Source organism: Fusarium redolens, assembly GCF_020744475.1.
Source record: "Fusarium redolens strain MPI-CAGE-AT-0023 chromosome Unknown BKA55scaffold_12, whole genome shotgun sequence".
Classification (NCBI taxonomy): domain Eukaryota; kingdom Fungi; phylum Ascomycota; class Sordariomycetes; order Hypocreales; family Nectriaceae; genus Fusarium; species Fusarium redolens.
Window position 1 is genome coordinate 158627 of NW_025763675.1, and position 15939 is coordinate 174565.

At 48.4% G+C, this 15939-nt stretch overlaps 4 protein-coding genes across 4 annotated transcripts; 1 reads left to right on the forward strand and 3 right to left on the reverse strand.

Annotated features, from left to right (window-relative positions):
* Positions 1-302: 302 nt before the first annotated feature.
* Positions 303-5430, reverse strand: BKA55DRAFT_574316 (uncharacterized protein). The gene is made up of 5 exons (XM_046193296.1): positions 4857-5430; positions 4691-4791; positions 4257-4643; positions 1122-4196; positions 303-1067 (listed from the first exon to the last, which is right to left on the reverse strand). The coding sequence occupies exons 1-5, from the start codon at positions 5141-5143 to the stop codon at positions 598-600; spliced, it is 4320 nt and encodes a 1439-aa protein (XP_046046774.1). The 5' UTR covers positions 5144-5430; the 3' UTR covers positions 303-597.
* A 50-nt stretch (positions 5431-5480) lies between these two features.
* BKA55DRAFT_574317 (THO complex subunit 1 transcription elongation factor-domain-containing protein) lies at positions 5481-8591 on the forward strand. The gene is made up of 5 exons (XM_046193297.1): positions 5481-6005; positions 6056-6823; positions 6877-7047; positions 7106-8005; positions 8058-8591. The coding sequence occupies exons 1-5, from the start codon at positions 5727-5729 to the stop codon at positions 8406-8408; spliced, it is 2469 nt and encodes an 822-aa protein (XP_046046775.1). The 5' UTR covers positions 5481-5726; the 3' UTR covers positions 8409-8591.
* A 177-nt stretch (positions 8592-8768) lies between these two features.
* On the reverse strand, positions 8769-10090 carry BKA55DRAFT_517398 (domain found in IF2B/IF5-domain-containing protein; the record flags this gene model as incomplete). Its single annotated transcript, XM_046188185.1, has 2 exons — positions 8769-9053; positions 9104-10090. 2 exons carry the CDS (start codon positions 10088-10090, stop codon positions 8769-8771), a joined length of 1272 nt encoding a protein of 423 aa, XP_046046776.1.
* Positions 10091-11734: 1644 nt separating this feature from the next.
* BKA55DRAFT_595731 (cytochrome P450) lies at positions 11735-13495 on the reverse strand (the record flags this gene model as incomplete). Its single annotated transcript, XM_046195844.1, has 7 exons — positions 11735-11903; positions 11955-12572; positions 12637-12791; positions 12832-12835; positions 12888-12970; positions 13084-13114; positions 13167-13495. 7 exons carry the CDS (start codon positions 13493-13495, stop codon positions 11735-11737), a joined length of 1389 nt encoding a protein of 462 aa, XP_046046777.1.
* Between the last annotated feature and the right edge of the window lie 2444 nt (positions 13496-15939).

Genomic DNA, 15939 nt, shown 5'->3' on the forward strand with positions numbered 1-15939 from the left:
AAAGCTTTAGTCACCTGATTATGACGAGATGCAATCAACCCAATGACACAGTCACAGTTGAAAGAATTTGAGAATTTGATACATGATGTAATGATGTGCATCACACGTGCGATCGTCGAAATCAGTCAAGAAAAAAGTATGTAGCCAAAACTTTAACAGACTTTACTAGCTGCAGAACAACTTCAAATATTGAGTCAATTCAGTTAAGCAGATACTAAAGAATCGGCAAGGGCGTACATTTATAATATAAATGGTCAGAAACCTTCAATAAGTTCAAGTATCAGAAACTTCCGAAATAAACCCTTAAACTTTTCACACTTGTTCCTGCTTTCTGCTGGAGACTGTCGATCACCCGCTCTTTGCCCATACCGATGGCGCTAGAGTTCAACTGTTCAACGGTTGTAGCAAATAGTGATTTCTAACGAGCACACCTAATAAGTCAATACACGAGCCAGTGAGGTTCAGCTAGAGGCTCAAAGATTGGCGTATAGATTCAGTGCCTCGGTTCTCATGCTATATAGGTCCTTGTAACAACAATTCCTCTTGTCTTGCGCCGTCCGAATGATACAATAGGTGGTGGCTTTTCAATCAGTATCTCTACTCTCCTTCTCGAACTTCCAAAATGTCTGCCTCGACCTCCTCTTCTTCGTCATCGTCCTCGCCTTCATTGTTGCCATATCCCCCTTCCTCGTCCTCAGGCTCTTCCATAATTGGCTCAGGTAGTCCTCCTTGCACTGCCTCGAGCTGCTTGATCTTTGTGTTGGTCATCTCAAAGACATATTGACCCAGGTGCTCTACGCCTTCCATCGGTACCTCGCCCTCCACAGCTCCTAGCTCCTGAGTGACCTCTCTCTCTGTAGGCCAGAGCTCTCCTGTTACCAGCATAAGCTTATCTGGTCTTTGCAGTAATAGGTCAAAGGCGGGTCGAAGCTCAGGGCATGCTTCGAAAACCTCGCGGCGGCCGAGAATGTACAAGCCAAGTCTTGCTCGAGATAGAGCTACTGTCATGCGTCGCACGTCACGTAAATAGCCCACACGCGACGTTCGGGTAAGCGACAGAATGATATCTGAAGGACATGTTAGTCTGGGGATTGCTATAACATGTACAATAGTTCACTTACAATCGTTCTGTTCACCCTGGTACTTGTCGACAGTAGCTACCGCCTTGGGCATACCAAAGACGGGGTTTCGGGCGCATCTATGTGAGAGCACATCCTTTACAAGGGCTCGTTGACCAGCGTAAGTCGTAAGAACGGTGATCTTCTCCGCGGGGTACCCCAGGAGGCGCATGTACTGGAAGATGGCCACCGCGTACTCGGCCTCGCCAAGGTTCTGGATAAAGTGTGGCGTGGGTTCAGCCTCTCCCCGACCCTTGTAGTCAGGCACGTTGATAAATTGATAGTCAAACTTGAATCCGGCATTGGCCTGGACAAATTCAGCACTTGTCTGCACCTCAGGAAGGTTGTCCAGCTTGGGGTAGCGCCACTGGTAAAGACTTGCAATCGAACCACGAGCACGGCCCTGTTGGTCGAGGGTGACCGTAGGAACGCCCAGTCTGACCAGTCTTGAAAACAGTGACTGTTCAAGGTTCGCGTAGTGACGGAATGCTAGACTTTGAATGACTGGTGAATTCTGGAAATGGTCTCCGCACAAAACAACCCGTTGTAGGGGTAATTTGCCATTTCGAGGCTTTTGCATCGCCAGGGGCAAGAATGTCTCTATCTCTGTCACTTGGGCAGCCTCCTCCATAACTACGTTGTCGTAATGGAAGCCAAGTGATGCAATCTCTCCTCTTCTGATGGCTGCATGTGTTGTCGTCATGGCGACAATGCGCGCCTCGCTGGTGAGCAGGTAGTTTGCCTTGTCACGATCTCGTCGGAGGATCTCAAACGGAAGTGCGTCAGCCAGCTCTGAGAATATCTTGGAGATGTGACGATAGCAGCCTTCTACGACTTCAAGCACTTGCTCTTTGTCGCTCTCAGGATGGAAAATAGGTTGCGGGGCATCAGAAAAGTATGAGTGGAAGGGGAAGGCTGCCACAATCTCAGCAGCGGTTGATTCTTCGCCGTAAGCGATCTGCTTGAACCTGTTCCATGCTGGAACGACGTAAACATTATTGAAATAGCCAGCCGTCTCAGCCGAGTTCTCATGAGCTCCAGGGGCGCCGAGGCTGGTTGCTAGTTTCCTCACTTCCAAAAGATAGCGGTCTCGGTTGTCGAGGAATGACTCGACTCGACCATGCTTGCTGAAGTTTCCTTCCGTATCAAGATCCTCTTCGCCGTGTCCGAGACGTAACAAATGCCGCTCGTCGATGTCTAGGGCAACGATTTTGGCAAACAGTTGGTTGAGGGCTTGGTTGCTATGAGCAAGAAGAAGCGTCTTCTGCTCGGGGTAGTTGTGATAAATGTTGTTGATAACCTGTGTAGCAACATCCGTCTTGCCTGTACCGGGAGGTCCAACAATGACAGTGAGTCCAGGTTGAGTGCCTGAAGTAATGGCTTCTATCTGAGCGGGAGTGAACCGTACCGAGTTGAGCTTAGGATTATCAACGGGATAAGGGCCGTTGTTGGGTGGCTTATAACTTGATACCTTCAAAGTCTCAATCTCGGCGATAAGTGCAGGATCGGCATCTCGACGTCGTTTTTTGGAAGGCTTGCTACCCTGAGGCTCATCTTGCTTTTCGACAGACTCGAGGACGTAGGGCGGTCCAAAGCTACCAGAGACGTCGTCACCTGGATCAATGATCTTACCAGGGAGACTTTCTGCTAGATGCTGCCAGTCAAGAAAAGTATCCCTAAAGTCAACCTTGCGTTCACGGTTTGGCAGGTTCTTGTAATGCGCTCCCGCAGGATCCCCGTAGCCGAGAAATACCTCATGAAGCCATTCCGGCAGAGGAGCATCGGACAGCACCAGGCTTCGAATAGATTCCAGCACAGGCTTGAAGTTATTTTCCCTCCTGCCTCTTCTCAGCAGAAGATTGATTTTGTCATAAACATCAGGCTTGCCAGCTGCCGCCCGCTCAGCATCTCTGCTATAAGCATGTGTGTCCAGCTTGAGTTGAATGCGGCGCTTGTTGTCAAGTTTTCCTGCGCCCTCTCGAACATGGCGACCTTTATCGTCGGTAATTTGATGGATTTCGGCGGTTCGTACAGTTATCACACCCAGTCGTTCAGACTCAGACAAAGTATCTCCTCCGTTGCTGATGGACTTTGCTTGTGGTGGCTCAACTGCAATGAGGAAAACAACATCGTCCTGTCGGAGAGAATCCCACTCTCTACGAACTCCTTCACCCAGCCGTCTAACGTCAAACGAAACTTCAGCGCGTACCGTAGATGGCTTGTCATCTCCGACAAGAGGGGGCACAACCTCAAGGATAGCTGGCTTCGAGATGGGCATCGCCATCTTTGAAAACCCGGCAAAGTTTGTTTCGTCTGGTCCCTTTGACTCTGGGCGTAAACGCCTCAAAGCAGTCTCAATATCCTTACGAACTCCATAGAAAGACTCGCATCGATACAAGATAAGTGATCGCCACAGAAAGTCGCCTATTGAGAGATATTGGAGGTTCAGTTTAGGAAGAGCCATCGGATGCGAACCATCATAAGTCTCTGCCTGCTGAAAACTGTTATCGAATATCGTCTCCTCGGTTGGTGTCAGACTCATATCTCGTGCCGCCTCTTGAAACGTCTTTCTACGCTCAAAATTAGACAAGAGCACTTCAAGTAACAACTTGCGATCCAGTGGTAGTTCTAAGTTCTCGGGGTAGGCTGTTCGGAAACCAAGCAGAGATACCAGGCTCAAAAGTTCTTCATCTGTCAATGGTGCCAGTAAAGCCTGCAGTTCATGCCTTTGGTTAATGGCACCATAGTTTGACAGAGCCAATACCGTAAGCTTCTCTCTGAAATGTTTTAGAGCGATGCGTTGCAACTTCGCGAGTGACGCGCAATGTTTGTCGTATGCCTCTGTTATGCTATACTGGGCGCCTGTCTGGTCATTGATATCAAAGAACGTAAAATGGGAAAGCAACGTCTGAAGATCGCGAAGAAGAGTATTCTCCTCGTCATTAAACATTGGTGATAGTCGCATAGCAGGAACAACATGAAGATCCTGGATCAAGGTATTGACATATCGTCTAGTTGGAAGCTGGCCCTGGAGGTCGGTAAGGAACTCAGTGAAACGCTCACAGTAGAGAACTTGGTCTAAAAACATGTTGTCAGTGGGATGTCGCAGGAGGTTAGGAGGCTAACGTATTTACGTACCCGCCTTTCTGTTCTCCGTATACAGCAGACTCAAAAAGTCAAGGAGAAGTGTATAAAGCCAAGATCGCTCGAACCGTAGTCGTGCTTTATTAGGCTCATCAGCGGCATCATATCGCTTGTGCGCGGCCTTCCAGGCTTTTCGTAGATGAGGGAGTTGATCGAGACTAGCTTCGCGCGATGAATCGGTGGACAAGTTGTGCCAAATACCAATCGATACAAGAGGAGCACATTCTTTGCGGACGAGAGTGCAGTCGAGACTCTGGAAAGCATATATAAGGAAGCAGAGAAGTTGAGTCCGGAGGGTAACGGAGAGCGTTCGATCGAGCATCATCGACAAGAGTCGGCGGAAAAGTGAAGAGAAATCAGCGGGTCGGTCCTCGAAGAGTGCTGACAATAATTAGTTATCGGTCTGGGAGCAACTAATGGCGACTCACTCCATGTCGCGAGATGTTCTCGATGTTTCACGTTTGCGATGAGCGCAATCAACAGAACGTGAAAGTTAGAAGCTTCCTCTGTGTATCCCGGCCATAGATAACTAAAAAGAAGAAAACCTGCAGTCAGTATTTGATGTCCAATTCCTCGGGATTCTGACAGTCATACCTCTCCAAAGTCTGCAGGCTCTCAAGAAGCAAAAGAGACTTGTACTGGAAGCCCTCGCGTTCGAGTACATCCCAGATACTCTGTTTGAGAACATCGTTCTTCACCTTGGGCTTCGCTGGCTTCTTGCCAGCTTTCAACCAATGCTTCCGCGCCAGTTGGACGAACTGATGTTCCTCCTCCTCCACCTCGGCTGGGGTTGGTCGTCCATCGTTGACTTTTGGCTTTGGTTCGTTCTGCTTCTGCGCCTTGGCAGCGCCGCTGCCCTTGAGTCGCTTCACTGTTGGCATTGTGGCACTATCGTGTCGTCATGAGCCTCTTGGGTAGTTCGCGAAAGTTCGCTCATGAGATGAAGCGGCAGAGCCAAAGAGTCGCGTGACCGATGATAAGTTCGAAGGACGAAGCTGAACTTTGGAAGCTTGCACCTTGTATGTCTAAAAGTAACCTGCGCCTCTCAAACAAACCGTCTCCAAAATTTCAGCCTCGCAGACCCACGCGACGCGCTGACTGGGTCCAGCCACAGGCAAAGTAGCTCCAATGATTAGATACTTGATCCCCAACGTGATTTTGGACATTCTATAGGTTTCGATTTCTTGAGGTACTTTAGTGTTGCTCCCACGCTGTCTCAGCCTTCTCGCTTTAAACATATAATCCAAGCTCAACTGCGTGCCCATTCATCAACTTGATCAAAGAAAACAAAACTTCACCTTTTTTCTCACACCAGCGAATCATTCTCACCGTTTACGAAATATCTAAGAACTACTTTGCGATTCGATATTTGCACCGCAGCGCATAAATACGACTATTGGTACCCTTCGCTCCATGATAGCCTCGACGAACTTTCATTCACAACGACTCCTCTAGTCGCGCATCATGGCCGCGCAAGAGATAGAGAATCCAGCTGCGCCGGCGATCGCAGCTTTCACAACTTTGCTAGAAGAGTTTCTGTCCCAAGCAGAGACCGCCAAGCAAACATCGGCGATTGAACCAGCGTTGCGCAAGTCCGATTTCGACGACCTCTCAGGCCGAGTATCCACAACCGCAGCCAACGTTTCTAGTCCAGCTGCTGAAGGCGCTACGTTAACGGTCGATAAAGGGCGACAGTTTGCTATAATAGAAACTGCGGCTCGTAACATATTCAGTCAACTCATTGTAAACCCCGACTCTCCCTTGCGATCCGCGCCTTGCGCTGACCAAAATAGGCGACAACCACCATCGATTCTCCCGACTACGTCAAGGTGTGGAACCTACTCGACATCTTGTCGATTCTTTCCGACGATGGGCAATGTGATCCTGCGCTATTGTTTTGGCTAGCAGAGGAACTACTGGACAGTCAAACTATTGCTGGATGTCGTAAGATCTTTGACTTCCTTGAATCGAGGAGAGAACGAATTACAGCAAACCATTTCAAACAAAAGCAATTGATTATTCTCCGAACATGCAACGAATTGTTGCGCCGACTATCTCGTGCAGAAGATACTGCTTTCTGTGGTCGCGTCTTCATCTTCATGTTCCAGAGCTTTCCGCTGGGCGACAAGAGTTCTGTGAACCTCCGAGGCGAATACCATGTCGAGAATGTCACGACCTACGAGGCGACACGAGCCGATGATGAATCCAAGATGGCTGTGGACGAGCCAGAAGAGCGACCAAAGGAGCAGGCAGAGTCAAAGTCCACACCCAAGTCAACCGATGTCAAAAAGGCAGGCAAGGAGAAGCCCCTATCGACAGACGAGCTTTATCCACTATTCTGGTCCCTTCAGGAATACTTCAGTCAACCCAAAAAGCTTTTTGAGACAACAAATCTGTCGTCTTTCAAGGAGGGTCTAGCTGCCACAATGAAAGTCTTTCAAACAGTGCACAACGATTCAAGACGAAGCCTAAAACGAAAACGAGAGAGTGGTGAAGAAGATGAGAGTTCCAGCACGTTCAATCCCAAATATCTCACTAGTAAAGATTTATTCGACTTGGAGGTATTGTCTCACAAACTCAGTCTGACTCGAGTTTAAGCTAACAACAACTGCAGATCAGTGATTTGTCTTTCCGTCGACATATCCTTGTGCAAGCTCTCATCATCATGGATTTCCTCATCTCACTATCCAGCCAAGCACGGGAGCGACTTACAGAAGCTCTTCCCGCCAATGCCAGCGTAAATAAGGCCGTTATGTACAGTGACCAAGTCTTAAGTGACGAAGACGTACGTTTATCAGGAACTGCGATCACAGCAGAGAGCGCTTCAGCTAATCATTTTTCAGGCTGAATGGGCTAGTGACATGAAAAAGACTATTGCGGACTATCTCCGCCAGGGTGCTGATGGTCCATACTTTTATCGAATGGTAGAAACCGTGCTGGCTAGAGACAAGAACTGGGTTCGCTGGAAGGTTGAAGGCTGTCATCCCATCAAACGAGACCCAGTCTCGCCGGCATCCTTTCTTGAGGCAAAGGCCAACGTTCAGAAAATGGCTACCAGTAAGCGGTTAAGGTCCGTCCCTATGGGCTCTGTCTCCCTGGACTTTCTCAAGGAAGAGGATGAAGAAACAGCAATGAGTCGACTCAAAGCCAAGGAGCGTTATGAGCTACCAGAGCTCGATACATTCAAACGTAAAATTGCCGATGACGATTTTGAGATCGAGATGCCAACAAACGACCAAACCAAAGCTGCTGCTATCGCTGGCAAGGCCAGCAAGAGCTGGAGAGCACTACGAATCGCAGCGCGCTCAAAACTTGCTGCGCTCGATAAGATTGAAGATCCCAAGAAGATTGATATCGTGTTCGAGGAGCTCACAGAAGTGGATGATACTGAAGACACTGCTGAGCCCACAGCAAATGACGAAGATATGCCCCCCAACCGAGAACCTATCATCATCTCTGGCATCACAGGCGTAGGCAAGTCAACCATCATCAGAAAGCTTATGGAAGTGCGAAAGGGGGTGTTCGCTCCTGTCGTCCGTCATACCACACGAGAGCCTGTTGAGGGTGAAGCCAACGGCAAGAGTTTCCACTTTGTCAAGCAACAAGAGTTCAACCAGCTACGTGATGGGGATCGCTTGATAGAATCAGGTACTCGGGATGGCGTCGATTACGGGACTAGTTCCAAGGCCATCGAGGCTATCTCAGAGAGTGGCAAAGTGCCAATAATCGAACTAGATCTCGAAGTAAGTCAAACATCCATGAAACCACGTATTTTACTGACAAGTTCCCTGTCAGGCTGCCAAATATGCCAAAGATATGGACTTCCAGGCACGCTACGTGCTCATTACGACCTCTACCCCTGAACTTCTCAAGCAGCGCCTTGAGGCTTCGGGCAAAGAAGAATCTGCCATTCAAGAGATCTCGAATAAACTTCCTACAGAGCTTGAGCCAGGTAAGATCGACGAGGTATTCGACACATCAATCGTCAACGACGATGACGTTGAAGCTGTCAAGGCTATTGGGAATTACATATATGGGGAGAGTGAGGGCGAGCAGGGCTTGAGTGAGGACACAGCTATGAAGGACGAGGAGGAAGATACCACCAAGGTCGCCGAGACAAAGGAGGCCACGATGACAGATGTATAATGCTGAGATGGAGTATGTCGAAATAATTGTGTGAGATATCTGTACTTGTAGACCAGGCTCAGGAGAACTGGCAATGGGCAAAGCAATATCCCCATATTTTGTGTGAACTAGTCTTCAATCACGAACACTTGCAGCACGATCTCTTGTACTCATCAAGAGGAAGATCACATCAAAAATATCAGGTTCCAGGCAAAAGACCAATAATAGAATTAAACTACCTGAGTATCAGAGAGCACAAACTGTACTGAGCTGTCGACATAGTGAATGCAACAATGCACCACAGAAGCCTGCCAGCAAAACACACAAGACACAGAGCAAATCAAGTATCACACGGGAAGAAAGACTACACGAATAGGGATTTCACTCCTCGTCAGAAGACTCCTCCGAATCAGCCTCGGCAAGCCAGGTCAAGAAAGGCTCAGCAGCCTTGCGAACCTTCTTAGAGGTGGAGATGTCGGTGTACTTCTTGCTAGCCTTGGATCCCCACTTGGTCACAACCTCCTCGCTGATCAAGTCATAATGGTAGTAGAGCTGGAGAATCTTGACGATAGACTGGAACATCTCGGGGTGGTCAGCGGCCAGAGTACCGACGAGACGTTCGGTTCCACCAAGAAGAGCCTTCTCGTGACGCTCAGAAGTAACAAACTGTGACATATTAGTACATGGGTGCTTCGTTAAAAACAGATTCGACATACCTGCTTGAGCATGCTAGCACGCTTGGGGATTTGAGCAACAATGTTCTTATCGAAGATGGTCTGGACAAGAACAAGAACACTACGATGCTTGCCTTCAATACCAAGCTCCTTGGCCTTGACATAGATGTCGATGGACTCGACCTTGTCGACGCTGCCCTTCTCTTCGGCCTGGGACTGAATCCAGTCACCAAGCTCATCGTAGACGGTGGGGCCACCCTCGCCTTCTTCATCATCATCATCGCCAATGTTGAGCTTCTGCTTGAACTCGCCTGGGAGAGAGGCCTGACGGGCCTTGACAGCTTCCTCGCTCATGTCAACAGCCCATTCATGCTCCTTGACTTCGTTCTCCTGAGCGGCTTCGGCGGCCTCAGCCGCAACCTTTTGAAACTCGTCGTCACTGCCAACGTCCTCGTCGCCGTTCTCGTTTGAGCCGTTCTCAGATGCCTCATCACTGCCAGCACCATTCTGACCGTTGGTGCCATTGGCAGCGTTGCCGTTCTGTCGAGCCTTCTTGGCAGCCCTACGCTCGGCCTTGTCCTTCTTGCCCTTCTTGGGCTGGTTCTTGAGGATAAAGCCACTGAGCTTCAGGCGGATGTCAACATCGGTACGCTGACCGCAGGCCTTGCAGTCAAGCAGGATACGATCATCCTTGATGACAACATCGGTCTCGGGGTTCTTGCATTTCTTGCAGAGGACGAACTTGTTGATAAAACCATCGAGGTGATCCTGAAGCTTGGGAGCATCGTGAGCACCGTTGATGATCCAACGGTCGTCTTTGGGATCAATATTGGTCTGAGCACCAAGCTCGAAACCAAAGTACTTGATGACATAAGAGCCAGGACGGGCAAGAGAGGCAGCAACGCTGCTCAGATTGACGACAACGGTCTTGATACCGTTTCCTTTACCTTCAATCTTGGTCTGCAGACGCTCCATCTTGTAACGATAGAAAGCATCGCTGACATCGCGGCGAACGTTGACGAGAGCCATGGTGACGGTATTGAGTGATTAGTGCTGTCTGAGAGATAAAGTTGACAGGGCAAGGCTGGTATGCGAGGCTAGTGGTTGATAGAGTCGTGAGATGACGAGGATGTCATGTATAGTCTTGGTAGCAGAAGATGACTTGAGGGTGGGCGGAGCAACGAAGGTTTCAGTGCTCTTGATGATTTTTGATTGACATGTGGCAGACCGGATGTATGATCGGATGCTGGTGGTAATGCATAGACGACAGTGGTGTCTCTAGATTTCAACCGTCGGAACTGATGTCGGGGCTACAAGGCTTTCGCGGTATGCGAAATAACTGCAGCTTGAAGAGGTGTCTGAAGACGGAGTGATGGTCGTGCTGATACATAAACAGCAGTGTGGTTCGGCGGATATATGTGTTCGGGAGGTCCGATTACGTAGGGAGCAAGCGAAGACCGGCGAAGATGGTGCTTCAAGGCCAACACTATAAACAATGCGAAGTTCGTGAGCCAAGTATGAGTGGTGGGTGGGGAAGTCAGGTAGGCGATGCGCGCTGCGACCGGAAGAGTCAACAGGCAAGTATGAGAGTGAAATGCGCTTGGCGCGATAGACTTAAGGGCGTTTGGTTGAGTTGAGTTGAGTTGAGTTTTGCTGTCTCGATGAGATGCAGAGTGTGATGTTGAGGAGAAGAAAAAAATGCGAAAGAGGAGCAACGAGGTGAGTTAAGAAGGATGAGGAAGGAGGGGCGATGTTAGGGCCGACCGGGATTTTTGTTTTTGGAAGCCCGGAGGGGACGCTAAAGAATGGGGCAGGCGGCAAAAAAACCTGACACAACCTCAGATTCAGTCAAGTCAACCAACATCAGAAGAACCAATACCTTTGATTTTGTGATGACAGCTGTCAGAGAATGGCCTAGATTTTAGTAGTACAGAGACCGTTTGAGACTGTGTTTGATACTGGTTCACCAACAAAGAAGTTACGAAGACTGATTTTTCCAAAGTTTAAAACGCTAGCAAGAAAACTTTAACTAAAAGCTGAGTGAGGTTCCAGTGGAGGTTTCACAGAATTCCAACAGTGACAGGCAGAACTTTCAGCACCTCACCTGGTTCGTAGCGCTCGTCCTAGGCAGTGATCCACTATTACACAACTCGCTTCGCGAGGCGGGGGAGTCTCTGTCGAGTCTGTCCCATGGGTGCCAAGCCCATCCAATATCGACTTTTCCTCACACTGTACACGTGCAAGTCAGGCCAGGCAACGCAACCTCCCACTTCACTCGCATCGATTTGAGTGATGGTTGGTTGGGTTGGATGCCTTGGAGTTCACGTTGTGATTGCGGGACGCAGTCGGAGAATGACAAATACAGCATCGGTGTGTTCGGATTTAAAATCCACAAACTCCAACTGACAAATGCAATTACGATCTGTTGTTTGGTTTTTGATTGTGAGTTTCTCTAACATAGGTATTGTCTCTACCCTTCAGCTGAAGTTGTTTGAACTTTTGATATCCCCTATCGCCGCGTTGCCGATCCCATCCTTGAATCTATGACAACTGCACTGTATTGGAGAAACCTGTCCTTGGCGTGTGTCCTAATCGCGATTCTGATGCCCAGATCAGTCTCCTAACTCATCACCAATGCTCATCAGCTCGTTGTCGTAGCCTCTGAACTATAATTCAGCCCTTCAAAGGCACGAATCTAAGGAGGCATCGCTTTCCGAGAGGTCGCGAGGAGATCAGTTGATCGTCCATCACCATAGATTCGCTCTTCATTGACTCATCCGGCCCAGTCTCGTATCGTGAATACACGTCTCGCAGCAGGGTCTTCATTTCCGCCATGGCAAGGCTACAACACGCATTAATATCTTCCCTCTTTACACTCAGCAGAGCTACTCACTGTTTTCCAATGCATCCTCTTCCTCCGCTGGAGAAGGCCCATTGATGTCTTCGTCGGTCGGCATCTCCTTCAGCTTCCAACCACCTTTCAGGGTAGAACTTGTCCGGCTCAGGGAAAACATGATCGTTGATTCGGTGAACTGAAAGGGCCTGGCAACTAACAACTGTCTTCTCGGGTAAGGAGAATCCATCAATGACACGGCCACCGTGGGGAACGTATCGAGGCAATGACATTGGAATCGCGGGGAAACATCTCAGTCCCTCGTTTAGTACGGCGTCTAGCATGGGCAACTCGTCAAAGTGGGCGTCAGGCTTGCTTCGAAACTCTTCTCGTAGAAGTCGTTGATACTTTATCGATCGGGGTTGTGAAAGTTCCCACATCAAGAAACAGAGAACGTCGCCGGTTGTATCGATGCCAGCGGCCATGTGATCGAGACACTCGGCAGCCATGTCGATAGTATCAAGGACGCTATCCTTCTCCTTGAGCCGGTTCAAGACGGTGAAATCTGCTGCACCATTTTCCTTGGCGTTTTCAATGACAAAGTTGTCGGCCAGGGGAATCAGTCGGGGTTTGGCAAAGCTAGTCAGAATGCTGGATCCAAGACGGTGAAGAATCGGGCTATAGTATTGAACCAGACGGTCTAAGTTCTCTTGTGAGCTCCAATGCGTGATCCTTGGGATACGTTAGCTTACTTTGAAGACTGTCATCGGCAGCAACTTGATGCATCATTTCTTCATCGTCCTTGTTCTGCAGGCAGTTGCTTCCATATGGGTGGAACAACTGGTGTGTAACACAATCACAAGCATATGCGTGCAACGCTGGTTTGGTCAGCTGTGTCTTTCTTGAATCGGGCTTGCCCCTTATAATCGGAACTAACCTCTCTATATCAGTTTGTTAGCATTCTCCTGAAAAAGCCTCGAACACTCAACTTACAAATACGTCTGCCGTCTTGTCAGGTGAGTCAGCACAGCGCTCAACAAACCTCTTGGAGCGTTCTTGTATCCCGGCCAGGGGGGCTTGCTTCATCACGTTACTGTTGGCATATCTATCGCCAATCATCCGCCGTCGTTTCGCATGCTGGTCAAAAATTCAGCTTGACTAAACATCACGGCTCCCAACTTGAACTTACATCGCCTTTAACCAGGGTTGAGAACATTGTTCTGCGAGGCACAGTCAGAACCAACATCTCACTCCTATAATGTGAGATCTTACCGCTTGCCGTAGACTTGAAAGAGGTCATAGAACTCGGTCTTGTCATATCCGCTACCACCGGAACCATAGATCTCTTTGAGAGCATCAATCGAAGTGAAGGAGACCTCATTAGGTGCGACCCTGACAACCGAGCCATATTTCTTATGAAGTTCGTGAATGTACACGGTACGGTTGGCGTTGAGTTCGTGCCATTTCAGTACAAGTGACGTGAAGTTGGATATAAAGGGACCGGGAACCTTTGCCGTAGCCGAAGTCAGGCGGATAATGATATGAGTAGCGAGAAGGAGAGCGCCAGCTCCAAGCATGAAGCTTGGTGATAGTATCAACATTATAACAACGTTGATATGTTTTGACTTGGATAATTGACGGTTACTTCTCTCAATTCATGAAGAGAAGGAGGGAGAGTTGGAGCCTACCATTGGCCGGCTAGATTGAGGTTCTTATCACGAGGCGTCTTAGATAGAAGCGCTCCGATATGACTCCAACTCCTCGGGTCCAAGCCCGAATTGCCTACTTCGTGTGGGGGGAATTGCTGCGTAACCGAAAGATAAGTCAGTTTATAACCAGTTACGCCCTTTGATCGTCTCTCTATTACATATCCGTATCTGGTTGTCGCGTCTTTGTCCCCCGTTGAGTAAGGTCATCTCCACATTCTGGGGATTCCCGTGTCCACTTGCTTTTGGGATCAATGATAACATCCATGTCAAATGGCCATCTACGAATCTTGACATTAGAAATGTTTCAATTTCTATACAAGTTCAACAACGATTTACATAGTACAACTTCTTCTTAATTCGTCCAACTGCTCATGCACGCCACTCGTTCTCTTCTACTGTACATGCAAACAACCAACGTTGAAACTTCCCCGTACTCCAAATCCCAACCCCGGCATTTATGCATATGACTCGACGCCCTATTTCATGTCATGAAGTTCAAACTACCGACTTCCGGACCTCTCACCCCTGCAAATCCCCGCATTCATGTTATCCAGGCAACTGGGTGATAGCATGGCAGAGATAAGATGTCCGTATAACTTCATAGCTCCGGCTTCTTATCACCGCCATGATTTTGACGGTTACCTCCCCCAAGCATGCCAGAGATCCAATTCAAGCCCGGAATCTGCATGGGAGCCGCGGGAGGAAATTCCTTGCCGCCAATCTTGGTTTTGGGAGTACAAGTACACCATTCAGCCTGTGGCACTCCATCGAAGACTTGTTGAAGGTGGTTACCGCATCCACGCCACGACTTCTTGGCTGTATAGTCTTTAATTAATATCTCGCAAACGCAACTGGCCTCGAGGCAATGACAGGAACTCACAGCATGTTGGGCAGGTCGCGCCAAAGCACATGATGGCAGGTTGTTCTGGTTCAGAGGTGGTAGTGAATGGTTAGTTGTTATATCACCTGCTTACAGGTTGGATCAGGTAACGTTTGTGTGAATATTCAAAACGGATGAGTTCTTGTAGAGCATTCAAGATTTTCTGAAGGTTCGGTTTTTTATACCAATGTCCTCGGACTCATTACGTGGGTTGGAAGCCGAATTATGAAAGATGAAGGTCATGGTCGCTGAATTAATTAATCACCAGCTTGGAGAATGATGGTTCACCTAATCAAGCCTACCCTAGATATAGACGTTGATATATGAGCCCGAGTTCCGTCAACTTATAAAATACGACGATGTACCATCAGGCGACGGTATCTGCAGCAGTATCATGCTCGCAGGTGGTTCTCATAAATAGATCCTTCATATTTGGAATTTGCCTTGGACACATGTCCACTTATAGGGTCTAGGTGTCACAATCTTGAGGCTTAAGGATCAGTCCTCAGGGAGCAAGAAAACTTAGGACCTCTATCCTAAGAGATAAAAAGATTTAGGTAGATTTAGTAGAGACTTAGAAAGCCTTTAGATCAGATGTTTTTATCAATTAGGATAAAGGTCCCAAATTTTCTTGCCTCCCCTAGATCAGTCTCAAACCAGATGGACCATACAAGGCAGGGTAGGCTGAAAAGAGACACCTTTTCCAAGTCATGGTAGCTCATCAGAACAGAGAAATTATAGATATCGACCACAGCCAGAAGTCGGATACTAACTCCTCATGAGAGACATGGCGAAATTCTTGTGCTGCCACACTCAACACTGGATCAGCACACCCCTGTTTGACAGGAAGCTTATGAGTTGCTATTCATAGTATCAAATTGCCAGGGTACGCACGGCTTGTGGGATGCACGGAGATTCAAATTTAAAGATGACCAGTTAAAAAGACTGGGTTGTAGAGCTCTCATGTGATAGCAATCGACATGATATAAGATGAATCAATGATAAGATATCCTGGATTCCCTTAGAGATATTAAAAGCGACATGACCGCCTTGGACTATATCAATCATCAGCAAGACAACCGGCAACATGCGGCATCGTCTTTCAACCGCAGGATCACATATTGGATCCCAGCCCGCAGACACAGCCTCCTTTCAACAAAATCAAGTGTCCACAAGGCCCGTCTGGGCGCCGTATTCCGCTCAAGAAACAAGGACTGACCAACACAACTTCTGACAAGGCTGATGAACCGCAAGTTAGAGGTGACCAAAGCTTGAAGTACTAGCTCTCATAGGAGGGCTTATTGCTGACATGTACGGGAAAGCTTGGAAGTGGACGAACTTGTGTAGAGGAGAAAAGACTCAACCAACGCGATGCTGACCATCCAAGGGTTGTAGTGCATATCGCCTACGCTAGTGGACAGCTGTTGATATTCCAGAATATGTCACCTGCAGTAGA

Excerpts from the sequence above, each read along its gene's own strand:
- BKA55DRAFT_574316 (XM_046193296.1), bottom strand. The coding sequence starts at position 5,143 with ATGCCAACAGTGAAGCGACTCAAGGGCAGCGGCGCTGCCAAGGCGCAG. Across the intron at positions 4,792-4,856 it reads AGCCTGCAGACTTTGGAGAG|TTATCTATGGCCGGGATACA; the intron begins GTATGACTGTCA and ends TCTTCTTTTTAG. Across the intron at positions 4,644-4,690 it reads AGAACATCTCGCGACATGGA|CACTCTTCGAGGACCGACCC; the intron begins GTGAGTCGCCAT and ends AATTATTGTCAG.
- BKA55DRAFT_574317 (XM_046193297.1), top strand. The coding sequence starts at position 5,727 with ATGGCCGCGCAAGAGATAGAGAATCCAGCTGCGCCGGCGATCGCAGCT. Across the intron at positions 7,048-7,105 it reads AAGTCTTAAGTGACGAAGAC|GCTGAATGGGCTAGTGACAT; the intron begins GTACGTTTATCA and ends ATCATTTTTCAG. Across the intron at positions 8,006-8,057 it reads TAATCGAACTAGATCTCGAA|GCTGCCAAATATGCCAAAGA; the intron begins GTAAGTCAAACA and ends GTTCCCTGTCAG.